General features: G+C 45.5%; 1 protein-coding gene across 1 annotated transcript in view; it reads left to right on the top strand.

Annotated features, from left to right (window-relative positions):
• Nucleotides 1-22773, top strand: part of Mboat2 (membrane bound O-acyltransferase domain containing 2) — a 122174-nt gene that overhangs the window by 81695 nt on the left and 17706 nt on the right. The window contains exons 5-7 of the mRNA XM_027424701.2: nt 7729-7784; nt 12755-12809; nt 21146-21329. Coding sequence (XP_027280502.1) covers nt 7729-7784; nt 12755-12809; nt 21146-21329 — 295 coding nt within the window. The remainder of the gene's footprint in view (nt 1-7728; nt 7785-12754; nt 12810-21145; nt 21330-22773) is intronic.

The raw sequence follows: 22773 nt of genomic DNA on the forward strand, positions 1-22773 counted from the left end.
ATTTCATAACCATGCGGGTTAGTACTGCTACACATCTGTGGGACCCAGTCTTCATGGGCCCCTCACAGCCCTCCTTCAGTTTGATCTTAGCCATTATCTTTTTTATCTCCCTCATCTGCGACTCCAAACCTTTGCTGCTCTCTAACCCTTACATAACATCTTTCTCTGCTAGCTACACAGAGGGTGTTGTCAAAACAACCGTGTCACTGCAGTGGAGTAAGGTAAAGGTTTATTCTCATATTACAGTCCACTGAGGAGGTATCCTCTACACCAAAGGCTGTTAGGGAAGGAGGCCCTTTCCTTCTGGCACCACTCCTACAGGGTCTCTGGAACTTTCTGATTTGGTTGGGTATGGGGAGTAATGATCTAGATCAGAGAGAGGGTGGATGCCTGCTTATATTCTACTGGCACAAACTATTATGGGGCCCACAGAGCAGAGAATGGTTTATAGTAAGAGCTTAATGATTTTTTCAAAGTTATTTAATGATGTGACTTTAGCAGTATTTTGTTGAAATTTATAATTTAGATATTTTAATATAATTTTAAATGTTTATAGGGAAAGAAAAAACAATGTAGCATTTTAAAGATAGACTACCTGTTTATAATAATCCCATTTTTAGCCATTGGAAGGAAGCATTTTACTATTATTGGTGACTTGATAGAGCTTAGATGCAGAATTGAACAGACTGAAGCAAGCTGCCCTGGTATGACTAAGCCAAAGAACTTGCTCTTTTAAAGTGGACATAAGAGAAAAGAGCCAGCTGTAGGCCAGTGCTCCCCATTCAGGAAGTAGAAATCCTTGGGTGTGGGACATCAAGGTGTAATAGGATTTTTCTTTGGCCCTCCAACTCACAAAAAAATGGCATAATTATGAAAGCTCAGCCAATAGCTTAGGCTTGTACCCAACTAGCTCTTATACCTTAAATTAACCCATATTTTTATTAATCTGTGTTCTACCATGTGGTTTTTACCTCTGTCCCATTTTGTGCACACAACTCGTTCCGTATCTGTCTGGCTTCTCCTGGAAACTCTGCCTTCTTCCCAGCATTCTCTCTGCCTCGAAAATCCTGCCTCGTTATTGGCTGTTCAGCTTTTTATTAAATGACTCACAGTGAAATATCTTCATACAGTGTCAAGGAATATTCCACAACAACTAGGGGTAGAGAAGTCCCTCCTGTGAGGCAGATTAGGACAAGTGTCATTGCTCTTCAAAGTGTTGATGTCTGCAGAGAGCACAAGAAGGGAGGGTGGGCCCTTGCTGAGGAATCTCTGTGAAATGTCTTCAGTGAGATAGATTTACTTGCTTGAGGCATGGAAGAACAGAGAGAGATGGGGAGGGAGGAGAAAGAGAGAGAGGGGATTAGGAGAGAGAGAAGGAGGGGCTGAGGGAAGGAAAGAGAGAGGGGAGAGAAAGAGCTTGAGTGTGCGTGCTCCAATGTGTGTGTGTCTCTCTCTCTGTGTGTATGTATGTCCCCATATAAATTAGGTTCAGGACTTTAGATAAAAGGCTGTGTTTTCATTAGAAGTTTCTAGTTGCAGAAACGTTAGAAAGTCCCTGAAGTTGTGAAGTCTCACCTTGGCTATTGAAAGGTGACACAAGAAAAAACAGAAAATGATTAATATTTGCATCAGAAATAACTTAAAAATGTAATAGAAAAAATAATCCTGTTTCAAAAGCAACTGTGAAATGTCCAGGAATGTTTCTGAGAAGAGATGGACTGGGCCCTGTGAAGATAGCTCTAAAACTTTTCTCAGGGGTATGAACTTGAGAACAGCCTGCTTGTATATAGACAGTGGGACAAACAAAAAGGTAGATGCATGCAGTTGGTATAACAAAAGTTGTATTTTATCCTGCTGAGGGTCATCACCCAAGGTTCACACTCTAAGTTCCTAACTCTTAGGACCCACCTGGTAGAATGAGAAGGCAGCTCCTGGGAGTTGTCCTCTAATGTGACTCCCATGGGCTTCACCCTAAATAAACAAATACAAGGTAAGGTGTAGAATAGCTATGGTGGTATCATAACTCAGTAGGGACATCCTGGCTCATTTCTTCAAGTAACTGGATTAAACCTTGTGATGTAGAGAGGACAATAAGCCTTGGCCTCTTGTGGATAAATAAATTGCAGGAAGCAAGAACAGCGCTCTCGCTGGAATTGCATCTGTGCTGCCAAAGGGACCGCTCTGTGTGTCTACCACAAGACAAACGCAGAAGGGGTTCATACAGAATAATTCCCATTCAAATCAAGGCTGTGTCTTACAGCTAAACATGTAATATCAGCTGCTCAGGGGTCGTTGGCCTGCCAGCTGGTCTGTGTCCTCTCGATGGAGGCCTACTGAGTGTGTGTGATGCATTGGCAGGGGCTTTGTAGGAACCAGTTCTTAAAGCAGGGGCAGAGATGGACGTGGCCTAAAAGCTGCAGGTGTGATTGTCATTTTTTGTCTCTCCATCTTGAGAACCTTATTCAAGCCCAGAATCTAATTTTAGACATGGTTTTTGTGTTCTGTGAAATGAGTCATGAAGGCCACTAGCTGTTCTCTATAATCCTCCTCACACAGTGCCCGGTAACTGTGTGTGAATAGGGTGATATGAAATATTCAACCACCCGAGACTTTGCACTTTCCAGTCCTGGTGGTTCTTCCTGTGGGAGTGTCTCCCAGCCCTTGACCTACATTTGATTACAGGAAGAATCCAGTCTCACTGCTGATTCTGTTCAAGTCACCACAGGAGTAAACAGAATGGAGCTGTGGGGACTTGGTTGTCTGCTCCCTGCCCCACCTGAGTTCTGCCACTGATTGAGTAGATTCTCAGGGCAGCATGGTAGAACATGGCAAAAAGACCCAGTCCAGGCTGCTCCTGCCAGCCCAGTCTCTGCAACTTCTTCTTCCATGCCTCCCTCCACCTCTCCTCTGCTTAGAGCACCCTTTCAACCATATCTGTTTGTTCAAACCCTGGTGAAAAGATGGGGCACTCCCCTCTCCGCTCTCTGATGTTTCTGTCATCTCTGTACACTTACCCAAGTATCACTCATTAATGTAGCTGTAGTAACGCCCCTTTATCTTTATCCATGGGAGCCATGTCCCAAGCCATGGGGGATGCCACAAACCCCAAACAGTAGTAATCACATTTTTTCTACACACACAGAAAGAACTAGTTTCCCTTTGGCATAGCTAAGCCATAGCATTTTCATGTCAGTGCCCTTGTCAAGGGCTACTCAAGCACAAGCGATCTGGTGCTATGACAATTGATCTGATGGCTGAGGTGGCTACTGGAGGGCTGATGGGTAACAGTGCACACAGCAGGGGGGGCCTGGAGAAAGAGTGATTTGTGATCATGGCCGGACACAGTGGAGCCCACAAGTTGTGTTCATACTATGCACAGCAACATAAAATGTAAAACATGGGAATACTGCCAGAGTTTTCCATTTTATATGTTCAAATTCTGGTTGACTGTAGATAATGGGAACCGTGGAAAGTAAACGGTGTGTGTGTGTGTGTGTGTGTGTGTGTGTGTGTGTTTGGGGGAGAGAGGGGGGGAGGGAGGGGGGTTGTGTGTGCATGTTCGTGTGTCTGTGAGTACTGTGTGTATCTCTTAGTCCTGGCAGGAAGAGTCTTCAGAAACAGTACTTCCCATTTGATTTTTGTCTCCTTTCAACACCTCGTGCTTGAAGCCGTCCCAGTGTTTTTGTAGGTGAAGCTGTGACCTCGTGAATGTGAGTGAGGTTTTGTTTTTGGCAGAATGTGCTGTGTCTCGGGTGCTGTGTAAAGTATTAGTGATGTCATTATGTCATTTAATCTACACAGTGTCATTGTCCTCCCCACTTTATAGTCAGTAAGTGCTTTGAGAAATATTCAGTAATTCCCCCTTCCACTGTGGTCTACAGCAGTCGGGATTTATGAGTTTTTTCATTACATTTTGTTAGTGTGTGCATTTGCACGCGCGCGCGCGCGTGCGTGTGTGTGTGTGTGTGTGTGTGTGTGTGTGTGTGTGTGTGTGTGTGTGTGTGTGTGTAGAAGAGTACAGATTGCAGGAGTCAGCTCTCTCCTTCTTTCACTTGGGACCTGGGGATTAAGCTCTCACGTAATCAGGCTTGGTGGCAGGCACCTTTACTCACTAAGCCAGCTTACTGGCCCAGTTTGTGAGTTTTGATACATGTATCCAGGTGCCTTGTTCCCTGTGTCCCTACCCATTGTCTAGTCAGAGTCTTGTATAAAACATACTCAACATGGACTTCTGGATCTCTCACTTGTTACTCCCGTGTCCCTTCCCAGACAGCCCCATCTCTCCACAGTTGTCTCTCCCTTGTCAGAAACCTTGGTGGCTTCAGGCCTCAAATCCTGCCTCAAGTATACCAAATTGTCCTCAAAGCCCTGCTGGCTTTAGAACCACATGGGATTCACTGCAGTCTGCCTGTGCTGGCCCTGGTCTGAGTCACCTTCTTTCCTGCCCACGTCAACTGCTTCAGTGTTCCCACTTCTGCACCTAACAGTCTTTGCTCATCCTGCTCAGAGTCAAAAGCGATCCACTGAAAGCCAGGTCAGCCCTTGACCCTAAACCCTCCAGTCCTTTCCTGCCCCTTAGGTCAAAGCTATAGCCCTTGAGGAAGCCTGCTTTCTGCCTGCCCTGTCCTCTTCGCACTGGCCTCCTTGTCGCTCTCCCAAGGCCAGTCACATGTCTGTCTTCAGGCTGTGACCTTGTCCTTCTTTTCTCCTGGAGTGCCCTTACCCCAGGCCATCATGTGGTTGTATCTCCATTCACATGTCACCTTGGGGTACTGGTTAGTTCTCATGTATGTCCTCCCCCCTCCATTTTCTTGGCAGATTGTAGATTACCTGTTCATCTCTCTGCAGTAAGTTCTATGACAGCAAGGATGCATTGTGTCTCCAGGTGGGTCAGAGCTTGGACCCAGAGCAAAGCTTGGTGCTTGGGAGATGCCCCTTGTGGGCTGTCTTTCCGAGTGAGAGAATAGGTAAATCGGTAGGTGGCTCAGGCTGTGTGTGGTCTTAATGGGTTTACATTCCACATGCATTTGGCACTGGCCAGGTGGGACTGTTGAGGAAGACCATGTCTACTCTCTGAGGGCTTGCCTTGGTTTCTCTAATGGTGTTCTCTGTATGGCAGGCTCTGCCCTAAGAGGGTTTGACACATTTCTTGTCTTCTCCCTACTCCATGTTCCCCCTCCAATCACTCCTCCTGTCTCCCATGCTGTGTGTTGAGTTTGTCCAACTCTGCTCCTCTCCAGATTCCTTAACTCTCTTTGATCCGTTCATCCCTTCTGAAATGTCTTGCAGTCCCTTTTTAAATCTTCATTCACAGCACACTCCTTTATTGTAGTCTTACGTTCATTCTGCTCCTGGGAGCAGGTTGAGCCAGAGGCAGTGGACTACCACCACCGAAAACCAAAAGCCACACATGGGGTGGGTGGTCACCAGTGGTACTGGGGGGAAGTTGGGGTTCCCTCTTTTGGGGTCTTTGTCTTCTTAATAATTTATATGCAGTCTCAGAAGGACACTCAGGGATGGTTTTATTATTGTTTGAGCAAGAACAGCAGGAAGGGCTATACGGCGGAAGCTTAGCCAGCCTCTGTGTGAATGAACAGAGGGGAGATGTTTGATATAAGTTGTCCCGGAGGCCTTTAGAACAAAGTGGCTGAGGCTTAGAAGGAGCAGCAAAGCTGTCTTTGCAGAGTGACTCCAGGAAGAACAGCTTGAATAGGGTAAGGGTGGGCACCATTTGGTCCTGTTAAAATCTGTATTCCTTGAAGTCTGCCAGGCACCCAAGTGTGGTTTAGCCTCCCAGACTAGGATATGGTCCTGAGGCTAGACAACTCATGGAAAAGAAGTTATGTGAAGGATGCAGTGGGTACTATAAAGACATACACTCAAAAATACACACTGCATCTCTGGGACATATTCTATGATTCCTATGGCTGAATACATCACTTTATTGGTATTACGTAAATTTAGATACTATTTATTAATTTATTTTAGTTACATGTGCATGTAGATTGGAGTTTAGAACTGAATGGCATTTTATAATTGATTATTAGGAGAATCAGGCGGGGTGAGAACAATGAGTGCCCCACCCCACCCCAGGGAGATGGGAATCTCAGGGCATTTGTGTAATCCTCAAGGACTTGAAGGATGCCTTGCAAGGCAGAAGTGACAGTAGGCCCTGTGTGCAGAGTAACCTGGGGGATTAGGCTGCCTGAGCAATGATTTCCTAGGTAACCGTAAGAATGGCTTTTAAGGGAGCCAAGAGAAATCCTTCCTTCTCTCTCAAGCACAGGGAATTGGAGAGCAGCCCTCATCTGACCTTTTCCCTGGAGCTTGAACTCTCAAGGACACAGCTGTGACTCTGAATCCAGAGTGAGATGTGGAAAACAAACCCTTGTGTCCCCGGGTGCACACACTGTGAGACATACCCTTGTGCCCCTGTTTGCACTCACGGTGAGGCATAGCCTTGTGTCCCCGTGTACACACATTGTGAGGCAGAGCCTTTGCTCTGAGCAGTGTGGCTGGTGGAAAATCAATATTGGAACCTCACTGCATGGAGCCTGAGCCTCTGCCTATCATAACCAACTGGCCCTGGCTGCCCAATGAGGGTGATTCCATGTGGTGCTCTTTGGGGGCTTTTGAGAGTATGATTCAGTGAGATTCCTGGCTCTCCCAACATGTGCAGCACACACTCTGTCTGTTGGCAAATGTAACTTTTGATTTTATTGAAGTTTTAGAAAGTTAAATGACCATCTGAAAGCTGATACTGTGAGGGGTGGGGTGTAACACAGTGAGTGGTGGGGTGCAGTGCAGGGATGGGGTGTAACACAGTGAGTGGTGGGGTGCAATGCAGGGATGGGGTGTAACACAGTGAGTGGTGGGGTGCAATGCAGGGGTGGGGCATAATACAGTGAAGGGTGGGGTGTAACACAGTGAGGGGTGAAATATAGTACAGTGAGTGGTGGGGTGCAATGCAGGGATGGGGTGTAACACAGTGAGTGGTGGGGTATAATGCAGGGGTGGGGTGTAACACAGTACAGTTTTCTTATTTGGCTGATTTGGTTTTCCTCTACAAGTTAGCCATTCAGTTAGAATTCTTACAAGACATAGAAAAAATGCTGCTATCTCTTGTAATACATGTAAAGCAATTTCTCTTCTCTTTAGCAGATGCCAGGCTTCTCTGGGTTCTGGGTGGCTGGCATCAGCATGCCCTGCTTTCAGCATGGAGATGGCATTCTGCCCTTCTCTGTCCTCGTCTCCATCTTGCTGTTTGGCTCTGCTTCTCTTACACTTCTCACCCAAACCTTTAATTTCTGCTCATCCTCCCTTCCTTAGGAGTCCTCTGTTCTCTTTGATGTTCAGCCTTGGGCAACAGGCCTAGGGAATGTTGGGGGAGGCACTTAGTCACCACCTGGCCATATCTGGAGTCCTTGCACTTCGGACCACAGGCCCGAGTGTTAGGATGCATAAGTTGAAGGAGGCTGGCTCACTGAAGATTGCTTTCAGGCATAGGACCCTCTTTTTATTTACTTTTTAAAGCCACAGAGAAAGAAAGCCTTGATTTCTTCTCTCTTGCACCTTCTGCAGACAGGAAGCCCTGAGTTGTTAGCTCTCACAAGTCCTCTGCCAGTTTTTGACATGGTAACAGCTTGAGGATTTTGCTGTCGTGTAAGCAGGGTCATGCATGGTTTGTGACATCCCCCATTTAAAATGTCTACTTTTGTCTCGTCACAGCCCGATGATGATCATTACGCAGAAGATCACTAGTCTGGCTTTCGAGATTCACGACGGTAAGAATTTGGAAGTTAATTCTTCATCCCAGAAAAGAATTCTATTCACATAATCTGTGCTTTGAGATACTACCCTAACTCTGAAAGGGAAGGAAGGAAGGGAGAAACAGTTTTTAAGGTTTTTAGAATGTGCTTCACCCCCAGCCCCATGTGTTCTCTTGGTTTTTAATTCAATTCAGTGATTAAAAAGCAAAAATAGTCATATGGCCCAGGTCAAGGTCAAGTTTTATTCCTAATTTTGTTTGTGTTACCTTATATTGAAATTGTATGCTTCTCCAACCCTATTCCTTTGTGTTTCTATCCATATACACACGTTTTCATAGACTTTCAGTATACACATGTACCTATTTTATATGTTTAATAGTTAGTTATAGGAAATGCCAGCAATGAAGACTCCTTGGGGTGTTGGCTTGAGTTCCTCATAGGTAGGAGGGTCAAATCTGCTCAGAGACTTATCTGTGTGTCTGTCTCTGCATGTGTGTCCCCCTAATCCTGTTCCTCCTTCCCAGCCCACTTGCCACATGTGGGCAGGATACAGCCTTGATGGTTGGGTGGGGCAAGGAGGGGTTTTCCTCCTCTTTCCTTTTGCTACTGACAAGCAGAGTTACCTACTTCATTGTGTGGGGACAGGGACAGAAGGGACAGATTCCCCCGAGTGTTCAGCCACAGCTCTCTTTTCTGCCCCTCCAGCGCACCTCCTCCTGGCCTGTGCTTCTAGAGGTGGTGACATGTGCATGGGGTGGCCTGAGGAGACCCACTTTCCAAATCTCTTGCTTCTGCTCTGGGTTTCTTGTCTTCGTGTTCATAGTCAGACCCACACTGGAGGGCCTTTTTGTGCATTACAGTTCATGGACACATCTTGTGGCTCTTGCATTCTGAGCAGTGATTCGGGTAGAAATTCTCAGAGCCTGGTTCTGTAGTCATGAAGTACATACCGTGGATGTTGCCGTTCTGAGCACCCGGTTGTCTTTAGGGGCTGAGACCCACATGTCACACTGACAGGTCCCACCTAGAATGAGAGTCGAGGAACATCATGGGTCAGGAATGTCATTCTGTCTATAGGTCTAGAAGCGCCTGCCAGCACTATATGCTAAGCTCAGAACTGAAAGTACTGCAGAGCCCTATTTTGTTATGTGGTCTTTGAAGTTGATTTAGCAAGCAGGTTTTGATCAGCCTTGCCATGTTTGAAGAGTTCAGATCCTTCAGGTTGAAGTGCCTCTTCCTGTGAATTGAAGCATTTCATCCTACCAGATACCCACCTTATGCCTCAGGGCTGAGGCCAGCTCTTCCCAGCCTCTTGCTTCCTCAGTGACTCTCCCAATAGAGGACGACCTTGTCTGTTCTGAGAACTCTTAAGTCCATGCTTAGCTTGGTCTCAGCATTCAGTGTCGTCCTGGCTGAGGTTTGTTCTGATGAAGATTCTAAACAGTGAATAATAGAAGTGTTTGTAGTGAGGTCCAGAAGAAGCCAGGAGCAACTTTCCCAGAGTTTCTCCCCAGTGGCGTCAGAGACAGCACTGGATCCCCAGCTGCAAGTGTGGAACACCTGTGAAGTTCATTAGACCTGGGACCCAGGGAGCTTGCCAGGGGCTGGGCAAGCAGACACCAGTGCCTAACAGGTGTCACAGATGCAAATTCCTGGTGGGAAATCAGATGTTGAGAATAAACCGTGTTGATACAAACAGTCCCAGCCTAAGAAACACTTGTCTCAGTGTAGGGACTATGTATGTGTCTGCCAAGCTCTCGCTATTGGCAATGGGTCATGCTTGCAGGCAGGCTCTACTGAGGGCAGCAGCAGCAGACCATGTGAACTCTGGGGAGTGGGTCTGGACCTCTCCCGTGGCTGGTTTTTAGCTGCCAGTCTAGTGGCGGTATTCAGCAGCTTCGGGAAAGCATATGTTTTATCTGGATAACTTCTAGGTGTGGTGTTGAGACATCTTGCTCCCCTTACATGACGCAGCCTCCTCCCCTGCTGTTCTAGTTCTAAGTTATGTGCAAGAGACTACTGAGGTGTCAGCACTGATGGATGGCACATAGCACTGAAAGATGGCACAACATGGCATTGTGTTGGTCATGATGTCTGATATGTTCCCTGTCAGGCAGGGGGGAGGGGTAGGTTTTGTTTGCTTGTTTTGTTGCTAGGCCTAGCTGGGTGCTTGTACTTGATAAGGGAATATAAGAGTCTGATTTCTACCTTAGACTTAACTGTACTCATTTGTCTTAGTGTTAGTCTTCTAGCTTAAAGCATGATATCCTTAATTTAAATTTTATAAAGATAATCTATTTCTGAGTATCCAAAGTTTGAACTGAGGAGGGAGGCTTGTATATATAGACAAAATTATTCTATAAAGATGATTCCTTTAAGTTATATGTGTATTTTCCTTGGTTGGTTTGCAATTTAAAACGATAATAGCCTCCTGGGTCCACATAGCAGGGTACACTGGTACAGAATCCCCATGCTATACTAAACACTTCAAAATGCCATGCATGGGGCTGAGGGGGGGTGACTCACTGGGTCAAAGCATGCAGACCTGAGTTCAAATCCCTGGATTCCACCAAAAGCTTGGCATGGCAGTACACACCTATAATTCCAATGATGGTGGGCTGGAGATAGGAGGATCTTGGGGCCTTGCTGGATGGCCAATTTAGCCAAAATAATATGTAGGTTCACTTAGATACTCACCTCCCCACAAAAAAACTACTATGGAGAGCAATGAGAGAGGACACTGGACATTGGACTCTGGCCTGTCATGCATGATTGAACATTCCTACACACATAAAGAAATACTGAATAAAACACAACAAAAAAGCTCGGCAGTGGTGGTGTTCACCTTTAATCCCAGCACCCAGGAGTCAGAGTCAGGTGGATGTCTGTGAATTCAAGGCCAGCCTGGTCTACAGAGTGAGTTCCAGGGTAGCCAGGGCTACACAGAGAAACCCTGTCTCAAAAAAAATTAAAAAGCAAACACAACAAAAAGTTTGTATGTAGCAAAACTTGGCATCACAGATGACTGCAAACCTGCTCTTTTACTGGTGGGTGGGTGGGAGGGAGGGAGGTTGGGAGGTTGGTTGGTTTTCAAGAGAACACCAATGATCCTCATCTCCTTAGATTGCCCTAGGTCTATTGAAAATGGTGGATCCATCTACTGTGGGGAATAGAGCTGTTGAAAGTGGCAGGAGGTTCCTCTTGTGCTCTCCTTTTAAGTGGGATTTATGGGTTTTGTTTTGTTTTCTCCATATGATTCCAAAAAGTAGGCATATGCCTCTTGAAGGAAGAGCCAAAATATAAGTAACCCTGAGGAGAAGGTAAAGAACTCCACCTCTGGCCAAGTTCCCCCTGGAATCAGAGCCCCTTCTTGGTCATCTTGATGCTTATCTTTTTCATAGGTTTGGTTTTCATTTCCTTCTTTTTAAAAGTAGATTTATTTATTTGTTTGTTTGTTTATTTATTTATTTGTGGATGAGTGTTTAGCCTGTATCACGTGTGTACTGTGATTGTGGTGATCAGAAGAGGGCACCAGAACCCCTGGGACTGGAGTTGAAGACAGTTCTGAGCCTCCATGAGGGGTCCTCTGCAAGGGCAGCTGGTGCTGTTACTGTCCTGCCAACCCTCCAGCCCGATATTTCTTCCCCATTGTTGTAAAAATAGATGTGCGGTTACACTCCTTTCCCTAATTACTGAGTGTATAAGTGGTTTTTTTTTTTTTCTGTTATGCATGAGGTTGTGACGGTCCTGGTTGTAATTTCAGATGACATTCTTGCTTATTTCCTTAGACCAGGGGCATCTAGGAAAAGAGGAGAGAAATGTTCCTCGAGTCTTAGATCTGCCGGTTTATAGAAACACAAGTGGTCTTTGGTGGCCTTTTCCCTACTAGATTGACACCTCACAGCAGGGAGTGTGTCTCCTCTGCTTTTTCTAGTGCTAAGGGGTCCTCGGTGTCATAAGGTGGTTGTCATTCTCTCATGTCTTATGTACACATGTCGTCCATTCCAACGTGTATGTGTCACATGACTGCGATTGTACTGTGTGAGTGAGAGCCTTCGGAAGTTTTGTTTACTGCTGTGTAAAAGTGGCGGCTTGTTCTTGAACCTGACATCATTCTGCGTTGACCTCCCGATAATTAATTAATGTTTTCATAATTAATCATGAAGTTAACAGTTTGTATGTTAATTGGTTGTCTGTGTTTCTTTTGTAGTTTGTTTTCCCTGGTTTTTGTCTCTGTTTATCTCTGTGTCTTTTAATGGCTTGAGTTTTATGTCTTTGGACAGTGTTACCATTTTGTTTTATGGTAACAAAGGCTTTCTAAGTGTATCGTTTGCTTCTTAATTTAGTCTCCCTCTGGTCTTTAAATTTCATCTAGTTTTTCTTTTCTTTTTTCCTTTGTCTTATCTATCTATCTGTCTGTCTTTAAATTGGGTCTACTGTTCATTCATTCATTTCTAAAGCAGGTGGATCTATAAGTTGATGCTTAGCTGCAGCAGTAGCCTCCTGGCTGAGACAAAAGACACACTAGATGGGTAAAGGTAATGCATAAGCTTCCGTTGTTATTCACTGGTGCTATATGAGGACCAGAGTACCGTCACTGCTTTGTGTTGAGGTACTGGTCCACGGCACTGAGGTTTAGTCATCAAAATCCTTAAGGAGTTTTAATGCCTCTTTCTGAAAAGTCATAGCACTTTCTGTTAAGGATACAGATCTGCAGTATAAAATGTATTCATTTGGGAGATTTTTCTAATTGGATAATAATTTCCTTCGGACTTAGTAACCAGTAACTTTCATTTCCCTGTATGTACAGAGCAAGATGGGTTGGATCATGTGATAATTCAGATGTTATTTGATCTGTATCAATATGAGACATAAAGAAACAGGTATTGGGCCCAAACATGGCATATAACATGGATTTCAAATGAGGCAAGTTCCATTCTAAAGAGAAAACAAAACCCACAGAAGTGTCTCTTTTTGATTCTCAGGGATGTTCCGGAAGGATGAAGAACTGACCCCATCGCAGAGGGGATTAGCTGTGAGGTACGTGCTTTAGATTTATAGTGGTTTGTGCTATTTCACTGGCTTACAGAAAGCAACCTTCTCTCTGCACTGCTGCAGGCCACCAAGTTGTGCTGTGCTAGGCTGGCATTCTCTCCTGGGCTCCCCCTAAGTCCATGCCTGTGCCTCTGTACCGTGTATGCCTCCTGTGAGCCATGTGAGGCCCCCAGTGTCATCTCTGTGGGACTCTCAAAGACAGATGGTTGGTCTGCAGTTGTAGGGATTGTTGCTAATAATAGTAACTGCCACTCACGGGGCAGCGGCCTGATAGCAGTTATTGGGCCAGTATATTCACATAGCACAAAGGTGCAACACAGATGTTACTGATATTATTTGAGGAATTTATTTGGTCATTGTCTTTCTTTGTTTTGCTCTGAAGAGTGGTCTAAGGAGTGGCTTGGTTTTCTGGCCAAGTCTTTTTCAATCTAAGATGATTAAAAATGAAATATACTCACTTTACCTTTAAAGAAACCAATCCCTTTGTAGTAGCCTGTTTGAAAATACAGAATTAGCGCATATGTGGCTGCTAAAACAGCGGTTCTCAACCTGTGGTTTGAGACCCCTTTGGATCAATTTGTAATAATGAAAATACACCCTGAATATCAGATATTAACATTACAATTCATAGTAGTAGCAAAATTACAGTTATGATGTAACAGTGAAAATAATGTTATGGTTGGGGTCAGCACAACGTGAGGAATGGTATTCAAGGGTCGAGGCGTTAGGAAAGTTGAGAACCTCTGCTCTAGAAGAGGGGAATGGTGTTCACAGTGGTGGGCAGATATGCCCCCAGTAACACATCTGCACATCTTCTCAGGGGTTCCCTATCTTTATACAGCAGCACACAACCATTGACTACACTTACATGATAAGTAATCAGATTGGTTCTTGACTTTTCCTTGGCCTTGATCTACCCTAGACACTGTCATATACGGAAATCATCTCTGATTCTCCTGTCCCTCTCAGGCAATGCCTGGCAAATGGACAGTCTCAGTTAGCTCAGCTCTCTACATGCTAAACAATAGAAGAAAGCCAAGTAGAGAAAGACACTTTTCTTGTTGGCTGGAATAATTTTGAATATTTTACTCTATTTTTAAAATCATGGTCCTTGGGGCTAGAACAGTGACTCAGCAGTTGCTGCTCTTGCAGAAGACCAGGTTGGTTCCCAGCACCCACATGGTAGCTTGACACCAACTCTAACTCCAGTTCCAGGGGATCTGACACCCTCTTCTGGCTTATTCAGGCACCAGGCATGCACATGGTACACACACACACACACACACACACACACACACACACACACACACACACACACGTGCGACAAAGCACCCATACATTAAATCCTTAAAAAAAAAAAAAAAAATCATGGAACTGGAGAGAGGTTAAAAGTGCTGGTTGCTTTTCTGGAGGTCCTGAGTTCAATTCCCAGCAACCACATGGTGGCTCACAACCATCTATAATGAGATCTGGTGCCCTCTTCTGGCCTGCAGGGATACATGCAGACAGAACACTGTATATATAATAAATATTTAAAAAGAAAATCATGGTTCTTTGTATTGACAACAAAGCCATTGCATTTCCTTAATTCTTTCTCTCTGAGAAGATTTTAGATTCTCCTCTCCCCAGAACTGCAACACCTTTTCCCCGTACTCACAATGGAAAGCTAAATTTCATTTCTTTTTTCTTTAGTAATGGAAAGTTCTTTATTAAGACGTCTTCCCCTTTCCACACAACCCATGGGTTACTATGTGTAACCTGACTGCCTTAACTGCATCCTGACCCTGAGAACAGCCCAGGCAAACTATAGACCAGAATGTCAGCAGGGCAGACTCACAAAAGGGCAAATAAGCACAGGCTGAGTGAGACCACCTGCTGTGAACCACTGCAGAGGGCAGCAATGCCCTGGGTTCCCCACGCTCTGTCACTCTAGTCAGAAAACCCATCAGACTCCCTGAATCTGTAACAGAATACTTGCTTTTCTAGTTCTGAAGGTTTTTTTTTTTTTTTTTGGTTTTTTTTTTGCTTGTTTGTTTGTTTGTTTGTTTTTGGTGGGTTTTGTTTGTTTTGTTTTGGTTTTTTTTTCTAGACAGGGTTTCTCTGGTATAGCTTTGTAGACAAGGCTAGTCTCAAACTCACAGAGATCCACCTGCCTCTGCCTCCCGAGTACTGGGATTAAAGGCGTGTGCTGCCACCACCCAGCCTTGTTTTCAGTTTTAACTACCCATAATTCAGTGCAGGGGTGCTGGGTTCTTACCTCTAATCTTAATCAGGTTCTTGTTTTTCTTCCTGTTGGTGGGGGTCACCATAAGCTTTCCAGGAAGACTGTTGTATTGTCACACTTTCCCTTCTAGCCACCCCCCACCACCACCAGTCACAGTACCCCCACTTGCCATCTCTACGTCCTCTTTTCTCCTCTGGCCCCTGTAATCAGATATATGTTTCTTTTCTTTCTTGGTGGCCCTTAGTCTTCAGCCCTGTTGCCATGGTGGTCAAGCACAGTGGCATCACTGGTCCAGCTGACCACTCTTTATTGAATTCCTGGATACCACATTCTCTGGCTTTTCTTCCTCTGTCCTCCTGCTCAGCCCTCTGCCCCTCTCCCGTTTTGGCTGACTGTTGCTATACCCCAGAACTGAGACCTGGACGTCTCTGCTTTCCCCAGGTGCTTCCATGTGGCCTGGTGGCTTGAAGCCACTCAGTCCTCTCATCTCCAGCCTCCTGTCCCACTGTCATTTCAGTGTCCTCACTTGGATAGTAGGTCTGTTCGAAATATGGCTCCTGATTTCTGTCTACCACTTGCAGGCTGGTAGCAACATTTGCTATTGGGACTGATGGGGAACATAAGCAAATTTCATTTTCTTACTGCAAGTTCATTCCACTAGAAAGTCCAGTAAACTTTCAGTCTTCTCCAGTGTGGCTGCTTCTAGCCACACCACTGTGCCATCCTGGTCCTCTAAGGTCTAGGAGGCTGCCTGCCGGATTGCACTTGATGTTCTCTGTAGCGGATTTTCTAGCTGCGTCCAGTGATCCCCTGTGTGTGTGTGTGTGTGTGTGTGTGTGTGTGTGTGTTGTGTTGTGTGTGTGTGTGTGTGTGTGTGTGTGTGTGTGTGTGTGTGTGTGTGTGTGTGTGTGTGTGTATTGTGTGTGCACATGCAAATACACTAACCAGAATAGAACATCAGTGTCTTCTATTGCCTTCCACCATGGTTTTTTGTTTTTGTTTTTCAAGACAGGGTTTCTGTGTATAACAGCACTAGCTGTCCTGAAACTTGCTCTGTAGTCCAGGCTGGCCGCAAACTCAGAAATTGCCTTCCTCTGCTGCCACCACTGCCCAGCTCTCCACCTTGTTTTTGAGACAGGGTCTCTCGCTGCACCTGGCTATTCTGGCTGGCCAGTAAGCTGCTAGGATCCTCTTCTATCCTTCCCTGCCCCCTCCCCAGTACTGTCTAGGATACAAGAATGGGCTCAGCTTCTCACTTACTGAAGAATCAAATGCAAGAAAAGTTTGAAAGGCAAGCAAAGCCCAAGTTTACTCAAAGAGGATGATTTTATTAGAGTCTAAGAGAGAAACTCCAGGGCAGGCAGCTTTCAGTCTTGGTGTCTGAAGGCCTGAAAGGGGGCACAGCAATGCCATTTGAGTTAAGTGGGCCATGTGAGGGGAACTACAGAAAGAGTCAGAACCAGAAAAGGCATCCTTAGTTTCTGGCTAGCTTCTGAAGGGGGCCAGGGAGGGAAAGTTGAACTTCCATTAGAAAGCTGGATAGACCCAGTAGAACCACAGTGGCTAGGGACCGGAATTCTGGGAAGGGGAAGTATGGTATCTAATTAAAGGGCTAATCATTATGCCTGTTCCTTTAGTGTGGCCTAAGGGGAGCCTGCCTTCCTACCATGGTGCCTTGTTCGGGTGATTGACTAGCCCAACTGGTTAACTCTTTGATGGTTTTGGTAGCTTGGAATGTTAGGTCTCTGCCCAGGCCAGAGATTACATCCTCTTAATCAGAAAGAACTAGTTTTCCCTTTATGGGCCTTTACTGTTACTGTATTGTTGCCCCCTCTAAAGAGAACCCTGAGCCGGGCGTTGGTGGTGCACACCTTTAATCCCAACACTCGGGAGGCAGAGGTAGGCAGATCTCAGTGAGTTCGAGGCCAACCTGGTCTCCAGAGTGAGTGCCAGGGTAGGCTCCAAAGCTACACAGAGAAACCCTGGAGAGAGAGAGACAGACAGAGAGAGAGAGAGAGAGAGAGAGAGAGAGAGAGAGAGAGAGAGAGAGCCCTAGCCCTGAAATTGTTTGGGAGATGGGCTAAGGTTGGGGAGCTGATAACCCATTTCACTATGGAATTCGAAAGCTCCAGTTCCAATGCTGACCAGAGAGATTATTGTCTGGCCTGGCTGGTGTTCTAGTCCCTACCATGGTGTATGGCTCCAGGCGGGGCTATTGGCTTCCAAGGAGGCAAGGAGCCAGGGCTTCCTTCCGGCATTCCTGGCCAGAGACCGAAGGACATTTGTAGAACATTTGCTCTTGAGCTGCATGTCTGGTGTCTAGTGCCTGTTTTCATGGCACACCAATGTCATAGGCACCTGTGGCCATGCCCAGCCTTGAATGTGGGTACTGGAGACTTGAATGTGGCTTCTCTTGCTTCACGCAGTGAGTACTTTTTCCCACTGAGCGGCCTCTCCGTCTCCAGAGATGCTTTAAGTAGAGTTGGGTTGTTTTAGTATTTTGTTTAACCTCTCCCCCGATTTAAAATTAAAATAAAAAACCCTGGTGCTTTCCTGTTACTTCCCATCATAGCATCCTTCTCTGAAAGAGCCTGGAGCTCCACACTGTTGCCTCAGTTTACCCAATCCTCATTTTGTTTGGGGTGGGAGAATCAGGTTTCCTTTTTGTAGGTCAGGTTGGCTTCAGACTTGCCAACTTCCAGCTGCATCCCAAGGACTAGTGTGATAGGTGAGTGCCACCGCACCCAGCCACTCCCTCTTCAAGCTTAACTACCCATCTAAAACTTTAGCCCTCTGCCCTGCCCTGCTTTCTTCACAATGTGTGTACTGTTCTTTTTCCTTAGCCCTCTCCCAACCCAAGCACAAGGTCCTAAGGTTGAGAGCTTTGTCTGCTTATCACTATGTTCTGTCTCCTAAACAGCCAGTGATTCTTGCCCCAGGAGACATTTGAGCATGTCTGGGAACATTTCTGGTTGTCAGAGCCTGGAAGGGCTGACCACTAGTAGGTAAAGGGCAAACATCTTCCATGTGTAGGGCCGTGTTCTACAGCACAGAAGTACTGACCCTCAGCCAGGAGAGGCTAAGCATGCCCTGCTGACCTAAGACGACGACGTACAGTTAATGTCAGTGGGTAGAACAAATCAGCAAGTCTTTCATGTGGTGAGTGAAATAGTGGGCTTAGGTATTATAGTGGATTACGCCAGCACCTCACACTGTTTGACAGTTGAACCAAAACTCTCTTCAGAAAATTCTGTGACTGAGAGTAAGAGTAATCTCTCCTGGGCACCATGTGCTGCCTGTGACCCCAGCACTTAGGAGCTGGAGACCGAGGGGCCGAAAGGCTGAGGTTATCCTCTGCTTCTCAGTGGAGTTTGCAGCCAGCACATGCAGCTTTTGACCCTGTCTCAATAAAAAGCCAGAAATGAAACAGAGACGGAAAAAGTGAGTTAGTTCCAGGCCAGCGGTTTACACCTGTGATCCCAGACTCTAGGAGCCTGAAGGAAAAGGGCTGTTATGAGTTCTAGGCCAACCAGAACCACAGAGGGAGCACTGGACTATGCAGCAAGACTGTCTCTAACAACAAAAATGGCCTGGAGAGATGGCTCAGATGGAAGAGCTCTTTCCTGGGTTCAGCTCCACACAGTGGTGGCTCACAACGGCCTGTAACTCCAGTTCTAGAGGATCTGATGCTCTCTTCTGGCTCCTGAATGCTTGTGGTCTGCATTAATTCATTGGAGGCAGGCACGAACACACACACACACACACACACACACACACACACACACACGATAAATAAATATTTCCTAAAGCCACAAACCTCACTACCACTACCACCACCACCTCAAAACAGAAAGAAAGAAAAAGAAATACTGGAAAAAATAGAGTTTCTGATTAGAACAGTGGTGCTGTATTGATCTTTTGATCCCTCCTAAATAACAGTAATTCCTGGTATATGAGGGTGCTTGCTTGCTTTCTTTGTCCACAGAATATTTTCCTAAGGAGACTATTTTCATCACGTGTAGAGAGGAAAGAGCGCCTCCAGCCTGTCAGGGGGTCTGCTTACTGCTTACTGTAGTTGCTCTTCCGTCTGCGGTAGATGGACTACAATGCCTGCTAAACAGTACACACTGAGCCATGTGGACAGGCCTTGAGGCAAAGAAATCAGAACTGTTTTCAGACATCCTTGTCTCCTATTTCTCTCAGTTCCCACAACTAATCAAACAACTGGTCCCAGAGGTGCGCTGTCAGAAGCCACACCACATGCTGCTTCCAGCACCTCCAAGGTGTTGTCCTCTGTTACAGTCCCCTGCCTGGTCTTCATGCTTCCACTGTGTCCACACACCGGGCCAGAGTGATATTTTTGAAACACAGCTTTTAAAATCTGGCTGTAATTTTCCATCTCATTCAGAATGAGCTCACAGATTCTTCTGTGACTTGGGAGGCAGGCCCCTCGTGATCTTACCTCAATTATCAGTCTTTCCTCTGTGTCTTCCTGGTCATGTTGTCAGCGGTGCTATCAACTGAGTGTACGCCACCTGTGCCCTCATTGCTTCTGTTCCTAGATTCCTCATTGCCTGGGTTTGTACAACTCTCACTTCTGTTTAGCCTCTGTCCAGATGGGATTCACCAAAGAGGCTTCTCTGACTTCTATTTGTAAAGAGACCCCTTTCTCTGTGGCATTTAGTGTCTCTGAAGATTACGTATATTATTACAAGATTACATTTCTGCATATATGTAATATCTATGCACATATATCTTATGTATATATGACATCTGTTTTAGTCTGTGTTTTACAATGGGAGTATAAGCTCCATACATGCCAGATTCCGTTTGCTGACTGCTCTGTCTGCAGACCCTGGATGGAGCCTGTTGTCCTCATGATGGGCACATGGCACGCATTTCTTGAATGAGCAGGCAAGTGAGAAGTGAGCGATGATTCCCCATTGTGGTCATCTTAGGTTCTTTCATTATGTGAAACCTAAGTGAAAACCCTCTGTAGTTGCTGCTAAAGATCTGTATGAAAACCCCCTACTGTTCTATTTCATTTCTGTAAGCTATCTTAACAAAAAGCAACTTAGGAGAGCGGGGTTTATTTGGCCCACAACTCAGAATGTCTTAGTTAGGATTTCTATTACTGTGATATATACATATATATATATATATATATATATATATATATATACATATATATATATATATATATATATATATATATATATATATATATCATGACCAAAACAATTTGGGGAGGAAAGGGTTTGCTTTAGCTTACCGCTCTCAGGTCATGCTCTGTCACCGTGGGAAACCAGGACAGGAACACAAGGAAAGGAACCTGGAGGCAGGAGCTGATGCAGAGGCCATGGAGGAGTGCTGCTTACTGACTTGCTCCTCATGGCTTGCTCAGCCTGCTTGTACACCCAGGACCAGCAGCCCAGGGGTAGCACTGCTCACAATGGGCTGGGTCTGCCCGTATCAATCACTAATTAAGAAAATGTCCACTGGATTGTCAACAGATCAATGTTATGGAAGAATGTTCTCAACTGTGGTTCCCTCTTCTCAGATATCTAACTCTAGCTTTTGTCACATTGACAAAAGAAAAACCAACCGGGACTCAGGTCACCATAGCAGAGAAGTCACAGTGGCAGGGGCTCAAAGCAGTTGTCATATCTTCCCATTGTAAAGGACAGAGAAAATAAATGCAGCAACACTCGCTCATGGCTAGCTTCCTGCTGAGTTTCGTCATTCAGGACTCCCTTCCTAGAGAATAGTGCTCCCCGTTATGGGCTGGGTCTCCGTCTATAAACTAACAGCCAAGATGGTCCCTCCCTAGCCAATCTGATCTACAAAACTCTTCCTGAAGACTCTCTTCCCAGGTGAGTGTAGGCTGTGTCAAGTTGAGAGTTTAAAACTAAGTAACATATCTATTCAAAAACATAACTATATTGAGAATTACTCTGTCCCACCTCCCAGATTCCTACGAAGAAGCTCATGAAAACTGAGGTGTATTTTATTTTGGAAATGGTAACAGTAGTGAGCACATGACTGCTTGTCCCTGAAAGTGTCTCTCGAACCTCACAAGTGTGTCCTCTCATTACAGGCGCATGCCGAGTCTCCTGGAGTATGTAAGTTATACCTGCAACTTCATGGGTATCCTGGCAGGCCCTCTCTGCTCTTACAAAGACTACATTACTTTCATTGAAGGCAGGCCATCCCACATGTCACAGTCAAGTGAGAATGGAAAAGAAGAGCCACAGCATGAAAGAGCAGATCCATCTCCAAACGTAAGGGCATGAGGCTCATCTGGAGCTCTGGCTTTATAGCTTGTCTGTCTGGTTTTCTGGAAAAGTCTAATGTTTTCACTTGTTGTAATTTCCCCATTGATTTCTTTCTTTTTTCCTTCCTTCCTGAGTGTGTATGTGTGTGCAAGAGTGCACGTACATGCATGCATGTGTGTATACACGTGTGTATGTGTGTATGTGTTCACAGAGTGTTCATGTGGTGCGTTGTTAGGGTTTAAACCCAGAGCATTTCCGGGGCCTGTGTTGCTAATGTATTAAGGTAAGTAATGCTACCACTGAATTGCATCTCTGTCCTCCATTTGCAATTTTTGTTTTCATTTTTTAAAAAATGCTTATTTGTCTGAGTGTGTATCGTGTGTAGGTGGGAATCCATGGGGGTCAGAAGAAGGTATAGGATCCCCTGGAGATAAAGTTAGTCAGTGCGAGCTGAGCTGTCTGAGGTGAGTGCTGGGAACCAGACTTCAGTTCTCTGGGAACCGCACAGCACCTCTCCAGCCCTCTTGTCCTGAAGCTGACAGTGACCTTTCTCTGAAGCCTGGCCTTGAACTTGTGACTTTCCCATCTCACTCTCCCTCCCCAAGTAGCCAGAATTACATGTCTGCACCACCTTCCCGGCTTTCAACTATTATAAGTATCTTTCAGGAAAAACAATTCTTTATACTCTACCTAGTTGTGATGTCTAGTAGAGGCAAGATCATGATTAAAGAACAAATGTAAGTCACTGAGTAAGGGGCTGAAGAGATGGCTCAGTGATTTAGAGTACTTGTTCTTGCAGAAGACCCAGTTTCGATGCCCAGCACCAACATGGTGACTCACAATAATGCATAACTCCCGTTAGGGTATCTGCTCTCTTCTGACCTCTGTGAGCGCGAGACACACACACACACAGTGCACATGCAAGCATACAAGTGAAACAATTCATACACATAAAACAAATACAGATTTTTTTTTTTAAAAAAAGAAAGAAGCCAAATTCCTTAGTAAAAGCAATGTTATCCAATGGTGGGTCTTACATGGCAGTCCCTCATGAATTTCTGTCTTCCTGGTCCACCACTGGAAACACTGGAGGCTCCTTTCCCGGTCATGTTCTCTTCCTAATAATGCTAGTCAAGTCTTGCTCAAGGGGCTGGAGAGATAGCTTAGTGGCCAAAGCACTTGCACAAGTGTGGGGACCATAGTTTGGATCCCCAGAACCCATGTAATGGTAGGGTGTCACAGCTTGCACGTGTTTCCGTCCCTGGAAGGCAGATACAGGATCCCCAGAGCAAGCCAGCTAGCATGATTAGTCATATCAGGGAGCACTGGATTTGATTGACAGACCCTGCTTTGGTGATGAAGGGTGATAAAGGTGAAAATATTCCTGTGTGGGACTGTGAGGATCTGAAATGTCCAGGGCAAGGCGCCTCCTGATTTTTGATCACGAGCA

The sequence above is a fragment of the Cricetulus griseus genome, chromosome 7 (genome assembly GCF_003668045.3).
Source record: "Cricetulus griseus strain 17A/GY chromosome 7, alternate assembly CriGri-PICRH-1.0, whole genome shotgun sequence".
Lineage (NCBI taxonomy): Eukaryota > Metazoa > Chordata > Mammalia > Rodentia > Cricetidae > Cricetulus > Cricetulus griseus.